General features: G+C 38.7%; 2 protein-coding genes across 7 annotated transcripts in view; one reads left to right on the plus strand and one right to left on the minus strand.

Annotated features, from left to right (window-relative positions):
• On the minus strand, window positions 1–20,714 carry HCFC2 (host cell factor C2). 2 transcript variants are annotated; one of them, XM_072871279.1, is made up of 16 exons: window positions 20,025–20,710; window positions 17,686–17,834; window positions 17,145–17,305; window positions 15,862–16,070; window positions 15,281–15,365; window positions 14,098–14,201; window positions 13,333–13,521; window positions 11,908–12,093; window positions 11,387–11,490; window positions 10,221–10,383; window positions 9,001–9,201; window positions 7,698–7,768; window positions 6,336–6,473; window positions 4,805–4,990; window positions 4,026–4,311; window positions 1–2,936 (listed from the first exon to the last, which is right to left on the minus strand). In XM_072871279.1, exons 1-16 carry the CDS (start codon window positions 20,188–20,190, stop codon window positions 2,911–2,913), a joined length of 2,424 nt encoding a protein of 807 aa, XP_072727380.1. In that variant the 5' UTR covers window positions 20,191–20,710; the 3' UTR covers window positions 1–2,910. The 2 variants fall into 2 exon arrangements, with proteins under 2 accessions (XP_072727380.1, XP_072727370.1); XM_072871269.1 differs by lacking the exon at window positions 1–2,936 and having other exon boundaries at window positions 2,961–4,311; window positions 20,025–20,714.
• The window catches only part of GLT8D2 (glycosyltransferase 8 domain containing 2), an 18,854-nt gene continuing 15,052 nt past the window's right edge, over window positions 20,357–24,158 (plus strand). For 3 of the 5 annotated variants that reach the window (XM_072871366.1, XM_072871374.1, XM_072871371.1), the window contains exon 1: window positions 20,359–22,470. The gene's annotated coding sequence lies outside the window, so the exon portion shown is untranslated. Of the gene's footprint in view, window positions 22,471–23,742; window positions 23,979–24,158 lie in introns of those variants that run through there. The other 2 variants (XM_072871351.1, XM_072871357.1) reach the window with 2 other exon arrangements.

Genomic DNA, 24,158 nt, shown 5'->3' on the forward strand with positions numbered 1-24,158 from the left:
TGATAGGACAACCACTTTATTACAAAGAACAAACAATGCTTCGAAATAAGACTGATCAACTTGAATTGTACAAAATGTCAGTTTCCTTGTAGAGGTCATTAAGTAACAGGCTGTAAGACTAAGTTCACGTCAAATTCGCTATCCTGAAATATCAGATAACAACAGTAATATTTATTATATCTTCAAAGTTTATGGCATGATCGTGTGCTCTACTCCAAACTACATCCGAAAGATATTGCTATAATTACTTTGAAAACACAAGTGTAGGTTATCGTTCACTGCATTGCCCTTTTCACAAGAACCTTCTTAAGGTGAAGCTGTAGCAGTGTCTGCCATAACTGGCACGACTGGCTTATACTTACACAGTCACAACTTCCCTAAGGAGTTTAGTAAACCTAGACATTTCTACAATATGGATACTGTCATCTGATAGATTTCAGCTTCTGTTACATGTCCTTTAGCGATATATGAAATCAATGGATAACACAGATTCTCAAAGAGCCGGTGTCAACAGTCTTCCAAATGAATTTAAAATCGAACAATCAGTATTTGTCTGATATCTAGTTGATAGGCGAACAGGTGGGATTTAGACGTTATAAATACAGTTCTAAAAACAGACCACAAAGTGTATTTTACAGCGTGTACCACAATTTCATTTTAAAGTAAAACTGTGAGGAACTGAAGATTTGCATATGATCACTATTCAACATCACCCAACTTGGACAAAGAAGAGAAAGTGACGTCTTATGTCAAGTCAGCTGAAGAAAGCACACTTACAAGGAAATTATACTTTCATTGAAAACGCCACAGTTTTACCCTTTGGTAGTTGTGACTTACCCACTGAAAAAGAAATTGTGCAAAGCATGTGAAACCAAGTGCAAAAAAACTCCACCCAGACATACCCAACAGATTTTATTCTTAAATAACAACTCTACAATCACAGCTATCAACCAACAAAATCAAAGCCACAAGTGTTTTCTCTAAAGGCTTCTTTCACAGTACTAATAAGAAAGACCAAGTTCTATTCTTCTAGTTAACTGCTAATGTGTACAGTATTTTAGTTATCAGACAGTATTGGTAGTGAGATCATACCTGATGAAATGGATCATTAAAACACAAATATTTTAAAGCCAGTTAACTTCAGGAAAAGTCCTATACATTCATACTATAAACACTGTTTAAAGTGAATCTGGGATATCTGTCATTGTCATAAACACAAGATTTTTCTCTGGAGTAAAACCACGTGTATTACTCCTGTGCCACAATTAACACTATTATCGCGATTTATGGTCCCCAGCACTTTTTATATGCTATTACAGCATGTGATGTGTTGCGATAATTAAGGCTGTATCAGCACTTCCATTACAACCCTGATTTCCAGGGTAGCTAAAACTTGGCTATTAAATCTGCTCTGGGATACTTGAGCGGTTAAATCTCTAATATTTTCATGATACTTCTCCCACCAAACCAGGCACATAATTTCTTTTAGTTTATATATTTACAAACGCTCTTAAGACAAATTTAACTGGCAGAGGCAAGAAATTCTACCTTCATGTATAGTCTTTTGGCATTCGGGGCAAAATTAAAGTGCAAAGTATAAACTTCATTGCACAGTAAATAATTTAGATTTTATTTTAAAATAAATCTTATTTAGGTGCCTCAATCTATTCACCTAGTGACCTTGTCCAACTCAGCCATTTTCCTCTACACTTTGGTAAACATAGGTTTATATATAGATACATAAATAGCATTTAAAATGTTTACCTTTATTTCACTACTGTGAACAAATTTTTTCTTTTAGCATAGGAATGGATCAACCTATTCCTAGAAGTAATGCTTGTTGAGTTTATCAGCTAGCTAGTTAATGTAAAATGATGCATAGTAAAAGGGAGATACTGAACTTGATTGGTAGAATATACTGGTAAAGCAAACAAGCACTTAAGAAGATTAACTGGAATAAATATGTTGAAAGTTGCCATATAATATGTGCAAAATTGCTTACCATGTATTCTAAACTTTGGTTAAAATTTTCAGATTGAAGTTTTACAGAAACATTATGGAAGCAACACAAGTGATTACAAACACAGGAATGAGGTAAGTTATTATTAGTGCAAAAAGCAAGCATATGCTAAAAGCAAAGCATATGGATTTAAAAAAAAGAGAATGAATCTCATGGAAGTTTTAATACAAGACCAGAAAGGTCTCTTGTAAACATTGGTATTTACAAGTTTAAGATTTGTACAACTACAAAAGGATAATTCTAAATATTAGTAGTGCATTTACAATGAATTTACGTTGTTTTGTAATAGGAGAAATGACTAAGTTTATCTTTTTCCTTTTAAATCTTCAGGGGATATCTTTCAAGATTAAGATATTTCTTACAAATAGTAGAAAAATCATTTCTTTACAAAAAAAGTATATATTAAAATATTTATACATTTTAAGTTACTATATAATAACTGGAATTTTTTCCTTGTACTCAGGCACCACAATGAAGAATGTGGTATAAGGAACTGAAACCAAACAGAATTTGCTCATATACCAAATCTTATGAATTATCTCTGCAAGATCTGTAGCAATCATGGGAACCCTACCTCAAATACTACTGCATGTGCCAATTTTTTATTTATTTATTTTTAATTTGAAACTGTGCATTTTTTTCATTTTACTATCACTACCAAAAAGAGCTACTGGATAGAGTATGGTCCTCCACCCCACCATCTTCTATATAGTTTCTATACGGTACTCATACCTGAGCAAGGTTGTATAACGCTGATGTTTCAAACGTAAAAAAGGTTATATATTTTTAAGATAAAAACAATGCAAAAATAAAATATTTGTAGCATTTACAAATAGTACAAGAGTTACATTAAACACTACATTCAAAACTTGAGATTTATTATGTTGTTTCTACTTTGAGCTTGATGTTTTCATATCTGCAAAAAGAAGGAGACATTGTTAAATGTTTCATAATTTCACATCCTGTACATGGTCAGACACTTTCTAACAACTACTGTTTCAGAGTTCTGGGATACAGATCATTGTCAAAACTCTTGCCAATTAAAGGGTTAACACCATCGGAATACTAAACATTAGGGAAGACAACTTCTTCATTGCTGCTCTCCATCTTAGGAAAACACATGTTAAAAAACAAGCAGTGGTGTATTCAAGTTTGCTTTCAACCACACCCTGTGGATCACAGCCCACAAACTGAGAGGTCAGCTAAACCGATACAACAGTTCATTACTCCCTGAGGGAGTGGGCACGCTCCCCTTGCTCTGCTGTTCCTAACCTTCCTCCATGCTCACAGGACCTCTTGCTGAGCAAAGCCAGCTCCCAACTAGCAGAAACCTAAGCCTGAAAGGGGAAGGAGTGGGATGAGAGGAGAGGCCAGCAAAACTTCTTCTTTTGAGCCCCTGGACTGGCTTACTTAAAAGGTGAGCCAGAACTGATCAGGCTAAAAACTAATCTTTATTTTCAGTGGATCCATTCCCATCCCCAACTCATCGTGAACCTATACAAATTCAAGTGCAGCAACAAGATGACAAAACCTCTTCTGGCTGTAATACGGCCTTTGAAGTGTATATGTGTCACAACAATGCACCTTATGTCACCTTATGAAAAATTTTTCTAGTAAGGAGGGGGAAGACATTGAAAAACACCTGATTACACCCATGCATGTAACTGGATTACTTATTCGAATGAAAAACTTCAGAGCTAAAGTGAAGCCCAGGGAAATCAGAAGCTTACTGAGCTTTTATTATTTGAGGGACTGGGTGAGACTCAATAACCAACATTTCAGTACCTGCTTCTCTTTGCTTGTGAACAAATATAAAAATTTTTAAAATGTTATGCCAAATTCAACAACTAAATTTTCTTAAGACTTCTATAAGGAACAAAATGACATTTCAAGAACTTCACATGCACTGCTGAGAAAAAAGTGTGTTGGTTCTAGAGACACAATACGCCATTTTCCCCACCACAGCTACAGCCCATTTAAATGCTGCGTCCGACACTGACTTTACCTTGAAGCCATCGAACTTGCGTGGCTGGTCCGTATCCTCTCTCATTCTTTGCAGAAATTCTGAACACTATTGCAGGTCGGGAAGTGTAATCAACATGAGCATTTGAAAGCTGGGCAGCAGTCACTATACATGATGTTTTAAGACCACAGTATATTCTCATAAATACAAGCTGACTTGGATTTTCCTGTAATTGTGTGGAACGGATTGCTAAGTAGGCAGAATATTCTAAAATATTTCCAGAGGGTGAAGCAGGAGGCTCCCAAGAAAGATGAATACAGTCTACACTCTGAAGAAAATGGGAAAAAATGTGATAGTTATGTAGGTAACCATAAGATACTTGAATATATATATATATATATATATATAAAATATATATATATAAAAATACAAAAAACCCTCTAAAGATCACCTGAAAATTCTAACATCATCACTCTTTGGAGATAAAGATGTGCCTTTTGACTTCTTTTTAAAAAGCATGGTAAACCCTTTTATATTCAAGGATGCAGAAAGAGAAAATCATGGGGAAACTATCAGATGATTGTGTAAAATGTGTATCTGGTAGCATGATCATTAAGTCTTAAAATAATTCTTTGTAGCAAATTTCTTAAATAATATTACGTTAAGCAGAATTAACCAATTAAGCATTTGACACTATTTTATATGACAATTTTAACTTAGAAAAAAACCCCAACAACAAACCAGCTAAAAACAAGAACTCCGAGATAAAACTTGTGACCAGAATTTTATACATCAGAACTAGAATTACCTATATTTCTCACCTTGGTGATTTTGACTGTTGAAGGAGCTCCAGGAAAACCTGGAATGCAAGTCTTGAATTCACTGACTTTACTGAAAGGCCCAGCACCACAGCCATTAATTGCAGCAACTCTGAACCTGTACACTGTGCCTGGAAAAAGATCCTGTTTCTTAAGTAATCTGTAGTCTGGTACATCTGCACCTTCCATCTGAAAATACAGCAACATTTGTGTTAATTTTTAAAATATTCTAAACACAATTAGCCTAAAAAAATATAAAGTGGGTAGTGATAAACTGAGATTAATAAGTTTAAATGAAACTGAAAATCAGTCTAACACTTTTGTACTGAAATGAGAATTTACAAAAAGGTTCTGACTGAGGCACTAGCTCACCTCAAAACAGCTGATCTGAGAAGCAATAAGAAACTACATCTCTAACCAAAAAACTCCTCAATTTTTCAGTCTTTTAAATTGAACTGCACCTCTTGGTCATTTTTACTTGGGAAAGTAAAAGCAAAGTAGCATTTCCAACTGCATAGCTTATGATTTAATTAGCATGCTCTTCTGGCCGAAAAAATATTTTTCTTTCAAAAACAGTTATTCCTATAGTTAGGAGTTGCAATTTGATGCGTAGATAATCAAAATGTTTTTAAAGAAAGGCACTGCAAGTTAGTAACAAATAGGTTTCTGAAGCATTATGTGCTACTGTACTTCTATGTTTAAAATATTCATTGATGCATCCTTGAAACTTACAATGGAACTATTTTCCTTCTGAATAATGTATAAGAAATCACAATCAATGTAAACACTGTAAAATGTACCACGTTCTTTAAAAGTAAGATATGCAATATTTATAGTGAAGTGCTTTCTTTGAAAGTGTTCTGTTCTTTTGTTTCTGTCTCAAGAAAACATACCCATAGTTTTTGGTTTTAGTTTGCTAGGACATCATTAATTTACACTTTTACCATCAAAACTGCAGCATTTTTGCAAGTTTCACACATACAGCATTTTCATATATAAACTTACACATGCAACAACATTAAGTTAGAGAAATCTAATAACCCACTACAGTTCCATATCTAGTCTTTCTAAACAGCCTAGCCTATGTCTTATTAGTATATTTAACAATTTGTAAGCAAAGATTCTGGAAACAGAGAAGAAACTTTGATTGAAACATTTCAATGCTGTACTGAAATAACATATTAAAAAGTTGGGGTTTTTTAATTTTTAAGAATTTTTAGTGATTTGAAAGTTCACTAAGTTTAAAATTCTTTCCTAAGGCTAGAAATAGAAATATGGAAAGAATTAGCAATAGCACAGTAAGACATTCCATATTATCACACAAGAACAACAGAAGAAAACTAATCTAGTTCAGGAAATAGTAAAAAAAGTGAGCAAAATACAGAAGGAACTACATGGTCACAAAATACAAAACTCCTATAAGCACCAGATCCTGCTGCAGTATCAGAAAATCCCCCATTTTGTTGTCAACCATATGAGCAACAGATTCCAAAATATGTATGTGCAAGTATGTCAGAGAAGAATTAGCAGCTACCTTGTTAGAGATGCTCAGTGTTTCTTCTGGCAGCAAGTAGAACTGGCTCACCACAGCACTGTTGTTCTTAAAAATTCCAACATCATACCACTGCCGGTCTCTTGTTTTCACTGGTGCCATTTGTCTTTGTGGAGTTTTCTAGTATTTGAAGAACACGTTATGTAGACTACTCACACTTCAATGTAATGTAAAAAAAAATGTTAAGACTCTAGCATATGTAAGAGACAACCCCCTTTCATACCAGTGTTACTTTCTTATACTTCAAAGGAATATGCATATATTATTACAATACTGTTCAAAACCAACTGGTTCTTATACATTGATTTAGACACAGTCCATCATTTAAAAAAACAAAACCAAAAAACAGTTGGGATGTCACCTCTGGCATTCTAGTTTAAACAGGGAGGGGAAGAAGTTTAAAGCTGTAGAACTAGGTGTCTGTAGCAGCATGTAGTTGTGAGTTAATTTCACTCAGAGGTCAAGAAGTTTCACAACATGGTCCAACATCAGCAGCTCTACCTGGGATTCAGCTATACCTCAGCCCGAAACATACTCTTGTTCAAGCTGCTGCTGAACTCGCTTGCAGCTGAAAACAGGGCCTCTGCTGTGGCATGGGGCGACGGTGGTGGAGGGCATAAGAGACAAACCATCTTTCTTGCTTGTCTCCAGGCACCAGGAGGGTGCTTGCATGGTCAGTGTGCCCAGCACAGATAGGCCATGATCCTGCTAGCATGGAAAAGAGGCAGGAGTGGCAGCTGCTATTGGCAAAAGCACCCCAACCCTTTAGTAGCAGCTGCTTCTTCCCATCCTTAGCTCCTCTCTTTTGGTGGCAACAGTGGCACCTTGGTTTTGTGTATTAAGTTGTAAGCAGGTGAAATAGGAAGCATTTACTTTTTCAGGCAGTATTTACAGCTTGCATAGCCAGTCCCCATCTCCTCTAGGGAAAAACATCAAGATGTCAGTTTAGTTACGTTTCAAACCTATAGATCAGCAGCTAACACTAGTCTGATCTAATACATACCTCATTTTAAATTCAGTTATGCATACAGAAAAACATTTTACATTTGCACATCATGCAGCAGAGAGACCATTCCACTGTGCCAGTCGATAAAAATGATTCAACAGTTGAAACACATACTTGGATCTCCTCCCAACTACACAACTGCTACTTAGACTCAAATCAAACCCACACAATGCAATTAGTTTTACAACAGAAATGTTTACCCCTGTATTATTCACTTCAAGCCCTAAATATACATTGCTTTTCTTTCAGAGATATAGTTAAAGGAAAACAGAAAAGCCCTCACAACTAATCAACAGAGCAATAAATACAGCAATTTGATTATACTTTTTCAGACTTACAGAGGAGTGTGAATCATTTGTCTGTCCAGTATTGACCCTTGTCGAAGGCATGATATAAGCAGTTTCAGCAGCTAGAAACAAAAAGTTATATTTAAAAAGCTTAAGTGATACGAAAAATTTAACACAAAGTCCACAGAGTATGAAAGTTGACCTCAATAGCCATTTACAAGTATTTGTTGCAAAAGTATGCCTCAGACTTCTTTTGCATGCAGTTCTATTTATAACATGAACAACTAATTTTGGTTTGCGTCATATTCACAGAACAATTGTAAGAGCCTGGCATTGCAGGCTGCTAGATACAGACAGAAGGCAGGACTCAGAAAATCCTAAAAAGTGACAGAATTATGAAATCTATATGAAATATTTGTGAACAAATAATCTAAATACCAGATTGAGGCACATACTGATGCCATTATATGAATAGTCTAAGCATGAAATCTTAATTTGAATGCATTGTTTCTGACATTAATACAGTCTGAATTGTGAACATGAGCAGTTAATCTTTAAACAATCCTAACAAATAGGAAAAGAACATTTATTAAATTTAAAATAGAATCTTAAAAAAAAAAAAGATAAAGCACATAAGCACTAAGCACGTGAGCAATGCAAGGGAATATTAGTATTCTATACTTGTGTTTCTGGGTTTTGCTTTTAAAATACAATACTGTTTGGTAAAAATTACACTACTCGCACAGCGTCAATAAGAGAATACAGTTCTTTAGTTAACACTCAAAACAATAGCAAGTATGGCCTGTTGACATCCATGAAAAACAAAACTTGAAAAACTACCAATATGTTTGGTTTCTGCATTGCTGCTTATTTCAGCTATTTCAAGCAGACTGTGAAGGGGTCACCATATTTGACTAGCAGTGAGCTAGCCACATGAACTGGCCATTTGTTACAGAGGTCAATTTTTTTAAATCAAAACCATCTAAGGTTACTATTTGTAGTCTTTTGCTGACTAAGTAAACAGACAATCACTGAATGAAAGCAAATGTGCTATATGCACCAAAACTGGCTGCCACTGCTATTTAGAAAATGGGCTTCTGCATAAATGAAGATTTAAAGGACTTTTCACTTACAGGAAACAAAGTGGTTTACAAATGTATAAAAGGAATATCCTGATTTTAAAAGATGTTTAAATCATAGCAGAGATCATCCAGGCTGCCCAAAGTCTTCAATGCCCAAAGCCCTATCTCCATCCCAGGTACTAGTCAAGATGGGAATCCCACCACACTAGAGGAACTCTGATGGCCTTAAATATATATGGCTCAAAATACAGTATGTGAAACACATTTCAAACCTTCAGATTTTGAATTGAATGTTGTTAGTGAAGTTTCATCTTTAACAACTGCCCCATTTGTACTTGATGATTCAGTTTTAACAGCCTGCTGGGTTACCATAGTTTGTGTGCTGGAGACAGTACTGGATACAGAAGCATCAGGATTTACAGTTCGTTTGTCCAAGTCATGTAATTCACCTACATTTGCTGAACTCTGAGGACCTTAAAAAAAGAAAATATTAACCAGAATTCAATATTGGTAACACCTAACAAATCTCAACTTGTTCTAATGGCTTTAGTTTCATATAAAATCAGAGTTTAGCTCAGATTTAGGTTAGAATAGATCCAATTATATTAATTGCTAATGCTTTCTTTAGGTATATAACGTAACAGGAGTCTGTCTGCATAGTCATAAATAGATATATGTAAACAGTTATATTAAAACAGCGGTTTCATTTGTTTTAAGCTTGCTATTCTATACCTATTTGGTTATGAAAGGGTTAATTTGGAAAAAAAATCCTAATATAAAGAGACAGTATCTACACAAATCACTATCACAGATTTGTAACAATCAACTTAAGATTAACCACTATGGAAGTCTGTTTCTCACTTAGCACTAAGACCCAAAATTTCCACACAATACTGAAATTACACTGTGAAGAAAGTGAAAATCCAACCACCTATAAATTACATGAAAGTCAAATATAAACAGATCAGGTGATTGAGCCTGGATTCACCACACTGAACTTGAGGCACTTCAGTGAAATGCCTAAATCTGTGGGTAGTCATCTTCTATTTCCTCTACAGTCAGAGAGAAACGTGCTCCTCTCTCTGTCGCCTAAAATTTTACATCGGCTAATAGCTTTTCATTATTAACAGGCAGAAGTAGTGTCAAAGAGAGCCTGGAGTTACTATCACCTTAATGTTGTAAAATGAATCTGGTCCCGTCAGTCTGTTCTTTGATGTTAAAAAGGGCTATTTATGTTTAGAGAGACACATTTGCCATCATAATAATGAATATATTGAGAATTTCATGTCCCTTGCAAAACTTCAAACAACTTAAGATTTAATTTTTCCTCGTATCTTCTAAAAATATGTACAGTAATAACTGGCACAATTTGGTTGTTTTTAAACTATGAAGGCCTCTAAATTTTAAATTGCAAGACAGAAATAATCTTATGTTTATGAGATGAATTTTAACTCTCACTTTTTAATTAATTTTTATTCTATAGTCATCTTACTTGAAGTACAAACAGGCAAAAGAGAAGGGGCATTTGATTCTTTGAATCCTGTAGCATCTGCATGGTTTTTCATAGTCTCCTGTGTAATCTTGTTTTCAGGTGCTGCAACTTTTTCTTTTCCTTCTACTTTTAATAATGAGTTGGATGAAAGGGAAACTTGGACCTAACCAAAACAATATATTTGTTAATGTTTAACTGCAAAGTTCAGAAATTTCAGTTGCAAACATGGCATAAAAATGCTTACTTGAAAACAACGAACAAAAATCCTCCAACAAATCCCCCTAGCACTTTAAAACAAGAAACCAACCTCACAAGCCACCTTATCTTAGCCACTATAAAACAAAGACTCAAACTCTAAGTTGACTTGGAAGTGTCCCTGACACATACTAAATTTTATCTGAGAGTGAGCTCACATTCTTATGTTATTACATGGAAGTTCATTGATGCATACATTTAGTCTACTGGGGGGACTTGAGGGGGTGGGAAAAATCACAATTGTACAGGCTTTCAACCTTTGCACATACCTAAGGTATGTCCACTGTTAGTAAAATTCATAGTACTTCTACATGTGTTTTCTACAAGAATACATTATGGATCCCATACAGACCTGAGGCCTTACACAATTAAGAAAAGGTCTAAATTTCTAAAAATAGTATCCTTTAGCCAGAGTTTTTCCTCCCTCTTTCTTTTCAATTGGCAAAACAGTGGAACATGTACAACTGCACGAGCAGAATAGACAGTAATTGGGTTTATACTGTAGTAGGAACCTACGACTAAGCAGACTAGCATAAAAACACTAACAAAGAAGGAATATGCCTTATCCTTTTTGCTTCCCACATTAATTTCACCAAAATTTTGAGGATGAATAGTATTTCTACTGGTATCAGGCTCCCAGTTAGCATTCTGGAAGTCAATACAGTTGCAGTTTCCTTTCCGCATTACTAGGAAGAGGACTTTAAAGACTGTCTGTTAATCATAAAAGTAAGAAGGATGTAAGAAAACAGACACAACTACTTCAGCAGGTGTCTTTTTTTTTTGTTTGATTTTGGGTTTTTTCCTAAGGCCTCAAAAGTATGCAGGGACTTTTAAAACTGATAAAGTGTTTTGGCAGTTCTCTCGCTTCCCACACTACTTTGCCACTTAGGCGTTCTTCAGTTTACACTTACGTTATTAGGAATGACATTATTTGTTTGGCTGGGATGATCCACCTTCATTTCTGGATAAGGGACACTAGGCAATGATTGTGGACTTTGATGTAGAGAAGAGCCACCTTTCAGGTAAACAAAAGCAAATTCCAATCAGTTACATAAAACTTAATATTATGTTGGTTGGAATCTATTCCAGTAAGCAAGAGGGAGACCCGAAGTTGCCTGAAGGAAGACTTGGTTGTAAGACTGAAATGAAACTGCATGGCCAAACAGTCAGATAAAATCCCTTCCTCGCCGTTTCCTTTCTCAAATCGTGCCCAGCACTGCACCAATATCTTTGTATTCAGATAGCTGGCCAAAACTGACAGAGACAAGTTAAAGCTGAGTTTTCCATAATTATGATGCACACATCTTGGGAATAACCCAAAGAAAGAGGGTCCCTCTCTCAAAATGATTAAAAAAAAAACCACCTCATATTAGTTACTTATGCAGTCCTCTACCTTTGCACAAACATTAGTGTAATGTGATCTGACTGCTACCTTGTGAACTCAGCACTGATGTCTCGGGAGCCCCAGTACCAGGTATTCCAGCCACTGATGGCACTGGTGAGTCAGCATGTAATTGAAGAAGATATCCTTCAACTGTAGGTACTTCATCCCATTTCACTTGAAAAGAGTTGGTTGTAGCTCTAATCAGCTGTACCTGTGATGGTGCTGGAGGTTTCTCTACAAGAAACCAATAAAACACAGATGGCATGTTTGAAATAGCCCTCATTTATCAGTTTAAGAAATATCTATATAATGCAAGCAAAATCAATAGCTCCTTTTTCACTTATGTACAATATATACCAGATTCAACAAGAAACAGTTGTCAAAGGTGGCAAGTCAAGTCAGAGAACTATACAGTGTCATTCTAGAGTGTTTTCTAGTCATGCTTTCTTTGGTTTTTAATGGCTCTTCTGCTGCCAGTATGTCTCTGGGTTGTATATACATCATTATAGGGATTACAGGCATAAGAGATCCACTTCCTTTCCTAAAAGGCTGCACACAGCTCTTCGGCTCCTAAAGCTTTACGTGTTCCTGGAAAGGATTCACAGAAGATTGTGCTTCCTTTTTGCTTACTCTCTGTAGCTAAAGTGAGCTTTCCCTCAAACTTCTTCTGCAGAGGCTGAAGCCTAGGCATGATTCAATGCCAATAACCTGCTCCTCTCACTTGCCTTGATGCCTGACTAGGCTGCACTCTCAAGCACATCCCTCTCCTGCTACTCTTTTTCATCTTCTGACCTTCCTGAGGAAAAAAAATAAAAGGGGGAAAAAAAAAAGAAAACACGATCTCCCAAATGTTTCACAATCTCCCATAACCATTCTCATGCTCCCACTTGAGCAGGCAACTCCCTCCCAAAAGTACTATTCTCGTTCCCTCTCTCCCAATACCATCTCAGTGTCCTGCATCAAGCCAGCTACTAATGAGTGATTAGTGCTCCAGAATTCCCTTCAGCCCCAGGAACAATTTGGTCCTTTCTCAGATTTGACAGTATCTTTTTGTAGTCCAAGAGATGAGGAAGCAGCAGCAGCAGCAGCAATGATCCCAAGAGAAGGAGGGGTTTGGTAAAAAAGAGTAAGTAGCAGCAGAAAAGATCACTAAGAAAAGAGGCCAGGAACCTTGAGTTTAGGTAAAACACCCTTTAACACCTTGTATCTACTGACTATGGCATGCCATGGAGACTCTAGCCACAAAGTTCTTTCAGAGGCTTTAAACAAGCCTTCCTAATTTTTTCAGTTTAAGTTATAGCTGTAACCTTTGAACAATCAACAGTGAAGTGATTTATTTAAATAAGCTTCAAAATTTAAATAATCTTTGAGTTTGCTACAGCTTTAGATGATCTGCTCATCAATGATGCCAGCTTCCCGTATGTTAATAAAATATGGAACATAGTACAAGTCTCTTATTTATTTCTGACTCACCAGTATCAAGGTACCAAAGATCTTTGCAGCAAACTTGATTGTTCCAAGCTTTTCTGTAACCATCTCTACCACTCCAGATATACAGACGAGTGCCAACCGCTACAGCACAGTGTCCTGCTCTTGGCCCTGGTAACAAGTTACTTTTGTCCTCCTGGCAATCTGAGATCAGACCTATCCATTCTGTGGTATCTAGTAAATGAAACTCGAAAAATTTAGTTGCTTGTTTTGGAAAACATCCAGAAATACAGATGTTAATACACTTAACTGCTCAGATAAAATGAAAATAAATCACCTCTGGTTTTATAGACAATTGCATTTAAATTTGCAATATTACAAAGAGAAGGTCGCCTTCCCATTAGTTTGCAAGATACAATCAATTAATACAGGATGAATTTTCTGACCTCTGGTTGTCTCTCTCAGGCAAATACAAGATTCAGGGATAGTACTATCACATTTAGAAAAAGCTCAATTCAGGATCTGTCTCTTGTGTTCTACTATAAATGAAGAAGGAATATCTATATTACTTAACATTAAAGTTGTATGAACAAAGATTTGCATCAGCAAACCTGCTGAAGTTCAAAGAAAAATAATAATAATTTTAAAATTACTTCTTAACAAAGATGTAAAAAACTGGCATCTTCTTTAGTCAGCTAGGATTACAACTGTGTATCCTAAAACTTTCCTCAGGGTATTCAAAACATTTGTTCTACTGTTAGGAAAGTATTAATTCAAAATGCCCACTCCCAGAAAGGCAGAAACACTGACCCAAATTAAGATAAGAAAATGAACTGGTACATTTCCATTCACCATCACGAGCAGAAATTTCACCTCCTGCTGACTGTGGAACCCATCCACCAAAAACATACATTCTGAAATATAGGAAAAGAGGGAAGAGGGAAAAAGAAAAGAAAAGCCAATTAACATCCAGATCTGCTGCATGTGCTCTCTCAAACTAGGACAAAACAAAATTTCCAGTGCTTTACAGTTCTGGTTTACAGCAGATTTTATTTGTGTCTAGTCTCCTTAGAAAGTATTGTTGCAGACATCTACCCTCTGAAATTTTTTAGTAAGTTAACTGATTAAAAAAACCGACCAAACAAACCCCCCCCAAGCTCCTCAAACAACTTCCCAGAAACAGAAGTTAATACCATATATTTTTACAAACCACCAAACTGCTAATACTCTCCAAAAATCACACATTTACATGGAATTTCTACAACCCTTTACTGCAGACCTCTCAATAAACCATTCTAAAATTAGAAGACCGGTATCTAAGTCAGATATAAAAATTTAAAAACATAATGCAGGCTACAAACTAATAACATTTTATGAAATAATAAAAAGCTAAGCTCTTTAATCATAAGATACAAAACTTTCACACTTCTTTCCCCCCTTGCCTCTTTCTCCTCATGTCAGCTTGTAAACTGATATAAAACGGACTGAAACCCATGTTTAAAAGTCCATTTTATCAATGCTATCTGCCAAAACAAATCATACCGGCAAGAAGCAAAGTAATGAGGAACAGACTGCAGAAAAACTGGCCCACAAAAATGTGGAATGGTTTTGCCTAGAACTAGTTCTACTCTTTGGGCAGTTTCTTTGCTTAGCTAGTTCATTGTGTCACAGACACGGAGGCACTCAAGTTGGCTCCTGACAGAGCCAACTCAGCCCAGGTCCAGCTGAGACTGCCCCAGAATTCACAAAGGTGCATTAAGAAGCCTGGAAAGCTGCTTGTGGGTTGGGCAGATTGTCCTGCTGGATGGAAACACTGACAGTTTGATACCCTGAAATTAACAACGGTACTTTTTAATTTCCACTGAGGTAGGACAAAACAAGCAGAAAAGTACTCTACAGGGCTGATGGTTTATACTGAGCAGTAGTGGATAAGCATCATCATTCTCCTACTAGGTGTACCTTTCTAGAGTTGAGCTTTTAACAACAGACATACTTGTTTCCTATTACATTGGCCGTATGGAGACTGCGAGGAAGTGGTACTGTCCCTTTAGTTTCTGGTCTTGACCAGGTCATGGTTTCTAAAAGAAAAAGAATAAAAACTCTCAAGCAACTTATTACTGTGTATTTCACTACCTGGATTTTAGGAGGGAACATACCTCTAACATTCAACAAAACAAAATTTCACCTTTTTAAGATGGACATTTTAAGAAAGAAGGCGCAATAACAAGCACTTAAAGCTGCTTTTAAAATTCACAGGAAGTACTGACAAACTAATTGTTTATCAGTTTATCAAAAAGATATATTATGGTTTCATTATGATTATTCAACTTGGTTATCATAGTGACAGTCTTTATAGCACTCTAAGGAAACAATCACACAGTGCAACCAAAATCAGTGAGGATAATATATGCGAACAATGCTGTATCTATTTAATTCCAAAAATTACAAAAGGTTAACACTATGGTGTGAGTCCCAATAATATCTGCACATCATGCCATTAATCATTATATACTATAATTTTTCTTCTTAACCAGTGAGGCTCGTGCACTGACTTCTACTGGCAAATTGACTCACCTATGTCAAGTTCCCAGAGATCATTAAGCCGACAGCCACACATCCCTCCAAAAATATACATCTTTGGACTTCCCAAATCTTTTCTGCAGTATACGATGGCTGTGTGGGATTCTCGGGGAGATGGCAAGATCCCTTTGGTCACAGGAATACTCCAGCCGACAACTCCAGACCCGTGTTGCAGCTCCAGTTCATAGAAATCATTTAAATATCTAGGGTATTATTGGCAAAGTACGAAAAATTCGCTTATAAGCACAATTACAAGTGAGCTTTAAACCCTGACCACTTCCAGCTATTACAGACTTCTGTCTCGGAAGAGTGTAGAATTTTAAAATCCCAAAACATTTGATGGCATTTGGTACTGATGAGAGTACCAAAACTAAATGGATTTAAAACAAAAAATGAGCTATTGTAACTTGTTGCCTCTAAGGCAACATGCTTTCATATCATACTTGATACACTACATTACATGAAAGAAATATTCAAAATTGGTAAACAACATTCTTAGCAGAAATTACTACATATGGACAAACTTGGAATAAACTGCAAAGTTGTGAGAAATATATGATGACGTGGGACATTAGAGATGAATTTCTGCAACTCTAAGGCAACAAAGGTGAAAAGCTGTTTCTTTTCTGATGTCTTCAGGCTGGCCAACAGACAATTAGCCATTTGTTGCTGAATCTATCAGCAAGCTATTTTTAGATAATGGTCTTTGAATCTTGGCATTCACACCAAATACCTCTTGTTTACTGAGCTTAAAGTTGCCAGTTTACAGCTCAGTGGATATAAGCGCTCTGAACTGCAGGTGAATGTGGATATAAAACTTCAGCATCATAGCACTGTTTGTCAATAAAAAAGGCAACTTCAGCTGTTACTTTAAAAAATTTCCGGATGAATTCATAACTGTTTTTCACAGCATTACAGAGGAAACTTCCATTGTGAATTCCCTGATGACTCATGAGACTTTGCAGATTTAAGTAATTGTAAAAAACAAGCCATTCTTAAAAACATCACCCAAAATACTAGGAAAAAATACCAAAGTCTACTCAGGTTTCCCTCCAAAAGTGTTAGAGCTGTCAGTCAGTGTTACATATTGTGGGATTAGCAGAAGAAATATTTAAGCTCCTTAGCATGTAACCCCTCCACTGCACAAATAATCTGAATGTGAGTACTTAGTACGCAGGACAGCCGCCCTAGAATGTTCCTCTTCAAAGCTGTCATATTTTTTTTTTAATGTGGTAATTTATTTTTAAAGACATTTAATTCAAACCAAATAAGCATACCTGGGAACGTTATTATTTGAATCCTCACTTTCATTTGCCAGGCCACCAAATAAATAGCACTTGTTACCATATAAAGAAAAGCTGTGGCCAAGTCGAGGACAAGGTGGTGATCCAGTGGAAGGAGCTTGAGGTTTTACTTTTTTCCAGAGCCATCTACTTGCCTTAAAGACAAGAAATATATATTTAGAAATACTTTCATTTGTAGTTATTCATAGTCAATAGAATTTACTCATATATTTTCTGAATTATTTTTAAGGGAATGCTGGGCTTTTCTTAGGATATACATTAAAAGGGACACATAAGAGCTAACCTTCATAAAACATTAAATATTTTATACTTTATTTAGACTAGATGGAAGTCTCTTTTTCGAAGTTATTTAGATTTCCTCCATCTTCAGAATCTGTTTAAAGAGTTTATTCTTCCTGGAGCAGAGCAAAGCTCATCTAACTTTCCTCTGCAGTTGGCAATATAAAATGTGTTTGTTCATAAACAGATAAATAAAGTAGTCCTCAAAACTGAAACATCTTCATACATTTCCTACCTGTAATTCATATAAATCATTACTGTATCTTCCATATTCAACCATTCCTCCAAAAACTAGTATTCTGGTACCATCACAAACAAATCCATGAGCTGCACAGCCTGGAGGAATATCTCCCCTTACAGCAGGAAGGAACCACTGATTTGTAGCTATAGTAAAAAAAAATAAAATAAAAAAATTTTCAAACACTGAGAAGGAAAGTGTATTTTTAAACACCTCTGCATTCTAAAGAATTACCTTTTACCTGCAGATAGCTGTGAATGGGCTGTTTGTTTAACACAAAGTTTTAATTGAATTAAAACTTTTTTTTTAATAAAAAGAAAAGCAAACACCTCTATCAAATCAATGTTACTCAATATATGAATGAGCACATGAGGTCACTAGAAACAAGTCAGTTACCAAGGGTCACCCAGCAATTTAATAGACTTGCCAAAAAAAGAGGCTAATGAGGAACATAAGTGCAGTTCCACACAAAAGAGATAACTACGCTAACTCAGAGGGAGCTAGCCCTAGAAACAGAATTATTAGAGCTACAGCAGCATGGCAGTGTGCCTGGACTTAATAGCCCTATTGAAAAACTAATTATACTGTTCTGGGACCAATGTTAATATCTACAGAGCACTGCACTGATACATGGGAGAGGAGAGGCACAGAGGCAAGAAAGAGCAACTGAGACTGCCTGATCCAGCAGCAGTATAATGGCGTTTAAACTGTTCTGGAATGAAAGAATTACAGGAGATATTGTCTCCTTTTTCCTAAGCTTTTTTCATGAGCACGAAGAGGAGAAGTGTGAAATTAGAAGCTTCCAGTGAATGTTGCTGCAGGGGATTAAGATGCCCTCACTGTGTGCCAGCTCCTCAGAAGTCATCACACTCATAGCAACAGCAATGGCTGACATCCCAAACTCAGGCAGCCCAGGTCGCAACCCTGCATCTTAGCCCCCAGAAAAAAAAAAAAAGCTCAGTTTGGGCCAAACACCCGTCTGGGAACTGGAACAACTGAGTTGTGATCCTTTTTGTCACTGCCGCAGAGGGTAAACACCTTTAGCAGAAAGTCTGGGCAGAAAAATTTTAAAAAGTGATGTTAAGACTCACTGAAAAGGCACCCATCAGAACCTCTGTTCTGAAAGATAATATAACTGTACTATCTAAAAGCTTTCCTTAGATTACTCATCAAAACAGAAAGGTTAAGAGATTTTTTTTTCCAAAAAAAATGTGATTGAGTACAGTAGATCTTTAAGCTACCATGGAAAAATCTGCTTGGAAGAACTCTAACAGTAAGCATTGTCCTCTTAATAAACTCCAAAAACCTCCAAAACATGTTTGTGCTCCCAGATTTTATCTCAAAAACACTCAGCAAAAATACCATCCCTTTTTTTTTTTTTGGGGGGGGGAGGAAGGGGACATGATAAGAATAATTTTTTAATGATTCTTAAAAGTCGGCAAGTTAAAAGACTAGTTAACATGCTCTCACTTTCATACTTTTGGTATGCTGCACAAGCAGACAGCACCGGCTGACTGAGAAGCACAGATCAGTCACCTAAATATCCCATCTCAGCCCAAGCTCTGAAATTACACAAAAGTTTTCCAGCCTCACACAGCATTCTGTACAGTAACTATTTAGGCATCCAATCTTTCACGAATAAAATCAGTCTTGGGCAGCTTCCTGTTTGGAAAGGCTCCCAATGCCAACATGTTCACTTTTCTAACCAAGATTTCTATTTCAGCTCTCGTGAGCTGCCACCAGAGGGAAGAAGGGGGATTTGGACACTCGAGGGGGCTAATCCAGCCTGCAGTCATTCGGCCGAGACCTGCCAGGGGAGACTGCACCCCAGGACGAGGGGCTGGGAAAGCAGAACAGACGCGAGCCGCGTAAGGAGATTTTCCAAGTTCCTTTTTCCCGGAAAGGAGCATTAACGTCGCAACATCAGCCAGGGCGCAGCACAACCCCGGGAGAACCCCTCGACCAGGCGTATTTCCCTCCTCGCCCCCATTTCGGCTCCAGACAGCTTTTCAGCCAGGGGACGGCCCGCCCGCCGCCCCACAGCGCCAGCGGCGCGGCCGAGCCCCCCACGAGCAGCCCCAGAGAAGGGCAGGAGGCTCGGGGTGTGGGGGGGGCCATCCCCCTCGTTGTGAGGAGGCCGGTGCCCACCGGCGGCTGGCTACTGACACCGGCGGCTAGAGACATGACAGCCCCGCCGCTGCTCCCCCCCCACCGCCGCCTCACAGCCTCGAGCGCCCCCGCCCCGCCCGGCCCGGCCCGGCCCGGCCCCGCCCCGCTCCGCGCGCTCCTTGCCCCCCGCCCGCGGCGGGCCGCGCCCGCCGCCCCGCCCCGCGCACCCGTGTTGTAGACGTGCAGCTCATCAGCGATGCCCTCGTTGCCGCCCCCGAAGATAATGACCAGCTCGCGGATGGCGACCGCGCGGTGCCCGTGGCGGGAGCGCGGCACCGGCCCCGTGAAGGAAGACACCCGCCTCCAGCTCAGTCCAGCGGCGGCCGCCGCCATCTTACCGCCACTCCCACAATGCACCGCGCGGCCAGAGCGGGCCGGCGGGGGAAGGGGGAGCGGCGGCTGGCGGCGGGGCGCCGCCGCGGGTCACGTGACGGCGGCGGGGCGGGCGCCCGTCCGTGGCCGGCGGTGTCGGTCTCCCTCGTCCCTGAGGCGGAGCTCCGACCGCCGGTCTCCTCCACGCGGCGGTCGGGGGAGGCGGCGATCGCGGGAGGCGGCGATCGCCTGCTGGGTGTTGGCCTGCTCCCCCCTCGGTGAAGGGGGCCCGCCGAGAGGCGCAGCGAGGGAGCCGCGTCTTGTCCCCGGCCAGGGCGGCGACTCGGAGGCCGCCTTCTCGGCGGCCTGGGCTGTGCCACGGCCACCTCTCCCATAGGCCTCTCCGCACGCCTCCCTCCGGCCCTCAGGAGCCCCCGGTCTCGGCCTTGTTTCGGCGGCAGTCCTGTCAGGGGCGCCTCGCGGAGGGGTGCCTGCCCGCGCCGCACCCCGGCTGTGGGGGGCTGCTGCCTACCGCCCCGGGCTGCTGGGGTGCTCGGGTCCCCACGGATGGGGAGTGTGCTATTTAGCTTAGGGCACCCGGCTCTGCGTTCAGACCCTCAGAAATGCGTAGTAGGTTTTTTTTTTAACTCGCTAGTGGTAGGCGAGGTACGCTGCTTGCGAGGGATGCATCTGAGAAAGAAATGAGTTGCTGTTGAAACGCTTAAGGTTGAGATTAGAAATCGAGGTTTCAGTTCTGCAGTTAACAGCGGATGATCTGAGTAAACCCGAAGATCTTACTTTGCAGGACAGAAGCTGCTGTCTTTCCTGTGTGAGGGGGGTGTTAAATGAGAATAAAAACACGTGAGGCTGAGGGAAATCCAGAGAAGGTGCTACTGGGTTGCCAGTAATCCGAGGGTTGCTGCCAGGGGAAGCAGATGGTCCCAATGCTCCAGGCTCATACAGCTGTGTGCTTCTTAGATCTCTTCAGGATGCACATAGAAATGGAAGGGAGATGAAAAAAAAACACGGGTGGATTTTGATTAACACGAGCTTAATATAGGTTAAAAAAATACCATAGTACAGAAAAACTAGTAATAGCTGTGGCCATCTACATGAAGCACATAACGCTATGTATAGCTCTTCATTTATTTTTCCTTCAAGCAGCTCTGCAAAATTTCTGTACAGAATCAGACACAGATAATACAGTTTTGGCATGTTTGAGACATACAGATGAAAACCCATGTTTTCAGTTCCTGCAAATGGAACAACAATCTTCATTTAAAACACTTAAGATTTTAAAACCTTGACTGAATACTCCTCATAAGTTTTGCACTGCCCCATGCTAAAAATATGAAAAATAGTTTAGAAATTTATTATTATTATTGTTATTATTATTCCTTTCAGTACTCATGAAAGTCTTGTGACAAAACAGTGTTTTATCATATAGAAGGGAGGCTCCTAGAAGGGAGGGAGAGAATTTGAAGAAAAGAAGTGGTGTAGAAATAAAACTGCAAAAGCATTTCAGGAGGGCTTAGGAGGCAGAGTATCAACATGTGCTGGTTACCTTGATCTAAGGTCCCTTTGAATCTAAACCAAGCCTGTGGATTCAGATTCTCTTAACTGCTCAAAGATTTGGAAATGAGACGATTCAAGTCACAATGCATGTTCAGAGTTGAATTTTGCAAGTTTCCCTTAGCTTTTGACTCGCAAGACCTCTGCAAATAGACACTGGAAAAACTTTGGCTTTCAGTTTGACTTTGGCATGTTGTTTGGCTCTTGCACACTAGTTATCTGTTCATGTTTACCATAAATAATGACTAGAAATTTAACCTGCAACTAGACTGTTGAAGTAACTTTCTGGAAGGGTTTGTTTCCTTCTTTTTCCCCCACCCCCTTAAGGCTTTTTGTCTTATGGGATTTGTTTGCAATCTGCTAGCTGAAGCTCTGAGGCAAGTTTGCCAGATCTGGGGCTGCATCATCATTCTGCACATCTGGAAGTGGTTTATGGGCTCTCATTCCTCCAGTGCGGCATCTGGACTCTGTGCAATTCCTCAGCAGCAGAGAACGAAAAGAAAACCAGCACAACTCCAAAGTAAACTTTGAAGAGTTTGAAAAAGGAATTGAATCTTAAAACTGTTACTGTGCCCTGTAAAGCCCTTGTGTGAGGGACTTCAAAGGAGGATGATGGTCAAGGAAGCTTTGGCAAGAGTGCTTACAGCTGTGGGCTATCTAGGATCCGTGTAAATAGCTCTACAGCTCTTCAGGAGAGAGGAGTCCCGAATACTGTGCTGCTTTGAAGAGGTAAAAAGACTAATTAAGCAGGAAATATCTGAGCAGTAATGTCACTGTTTCTGAGCTTTCCCTTCTGCAGCCCCTCATTTTCTTACAGGATTTGGCAACTGAGTTAGGGACTGCCAGGTTCCAGGAACTAATGTCTACAGTCAGGAAAAATTGAGTAAATATTTGCAGGGGAACAAATATTGCTCTCTTTCCTTAAAAATCAGTGGGTAATCAATCTGAGTTTCTGAGGCTTAGGAATGGTGTAGTTTTAGAACTCAAACTTGTATGAGAGTCTGTCTGAGTTTGGGTTGTAAAGTTTAAAATGTGGTTCATTTTATGTTGATTTAATAATTTCTGAAGATATGAGGCTGTGGCTATCCAACTTTCATCTTGCAGTGTTCATCAGTATTGTTTGAGACTGTCATGACACATCTTAATTAACGGATAGTAGGTCGGCTCAGTGGAAGATTACTATTAGTTCAAGCGGGGTTAGAAAGTTACTTCAAGAGTGTAGGGGGTTCTGTTGTCTCTCTGCTTATCTAAACAAGTGAACTTTTTTAATGGATAAGAAGACAATACTTGCACATAATGTGTGAGAGAAGGGCTTTCTCAGCAGTGGGGTTTTTTTTGACCGATAAGCTTGATTTCCTCTCTGTGTAAATTAATGTCACATGAAGAGAGCAGGCTGCTGGAATGTAGATAAATTCTGTGAAAGAACTTTCAGAAATACTCATCTTCCACTGGGATTTAGTCATCTGTTGGGACCTAAATACATGCAAATATAAGTGGTTTGTAAACAAAGCCACATCTTAGCTTTTTAAATATTTTTATTGTCATTTAACTTGTTAGTTGAAGTAGAGACTAATTTAGGATGCCGCCTGAACTTGAGCATTAACCAATGAGAGAGGGTCTGTTTTGTGACTCAGGTTTCAAGAATTCTTGCTGTTCTGTCTGCCTTCAAGGGGCCGGAATAAACTTCATTTTTATGTGTGCATGGAAACTGTCATATATCCTTATTTATGCTGTAATGTGTCCATATCTGTATGTATGGAAACAGGAAAAATTGGTTTCTGTCCTATATACAGCTACCATAGCATAAAGGTTAGATCACATAGTTGCATTTTCCCCTCCCCATCCCCCAACTTCTGGTGCTGTTTTTTACTGTTGGTTTTCTTGGGTTTTTTTTTTCCCCATAAACAGTATTTTGGGTCCAGAATTCCAGTGAATGTTGTATTTCCCATAATCCTGTATTTTAGGGATTATGTGCTGTCCTCTCAGGCGTGAAGTCATGGCCACTCTTGGGCCTGGTTTAGAAGTACAGTTTTAGGGAAGGCTACCTAATTTTCTTCAGCATCACAACTAATGTGCTTAAATGCAAGCCACGTTGCACAAACTCCCCCCTTACTGTTAGGGGAAGGATACTGCAGTTAGAAAATATTTTCACTATTGCTCTGAAATTTTCTGAGAGTCTGGAAGACACTGCTCCAGTATAAGATTCCCCTATGTTTGGGAACATACACCAGCAAGAGATAAGTATTTGTGATTATTATTATGTTTTAGGTGAAATCAGAGATAATGTAAATGTATTTACAAATTGCATCGGTGGATGTTTTAATACTTCTTTGCACATTACTTTAAAATGTGTTAAAAAATCTTAGTTATTACTGATGTAGGTGATTGGATGGGATTTATTAAAATGCTGTTCTTTT

This window comes from Ciconia boyciana, chromosome 1 (genome assembly GCF_034638445.1).
Source record: "Ciconia boyciana chromosome 1, ASM3463844v1, whole genome shotgun sequence".
Classification (NCBI taxonomy): domain Eukaryota; kingdom Metazoa; phylum Chordata; class Aves; order Ciconiiformes; family Ciconiidae; genus Ciconia; species Ciconia boyciana.

Coding starts and splice junctions, on each gene's coding strand:
- HCFC2 (XM_072871269.1), bottom strand. CDS start 20,190: ATGGCGGCGGCCGCCGCTGGACTGAGCTGGAGGCGGGTGTCTTCCTTC. Junction 15,366..15,861: donor TCTCTGGGAACTTGACATAG/GTGAGTCAATTT, acceptor TTTTTCTTTTAG/AAACCATGACCTGGTCAAGA. Junction 4,991..6,335: donor CACTGAGCATCTCTAACAAG/GTAGCTGCTAAT, acceptor CTGTATTTTCAG/ATGGAAGGTGCAGATGTACC.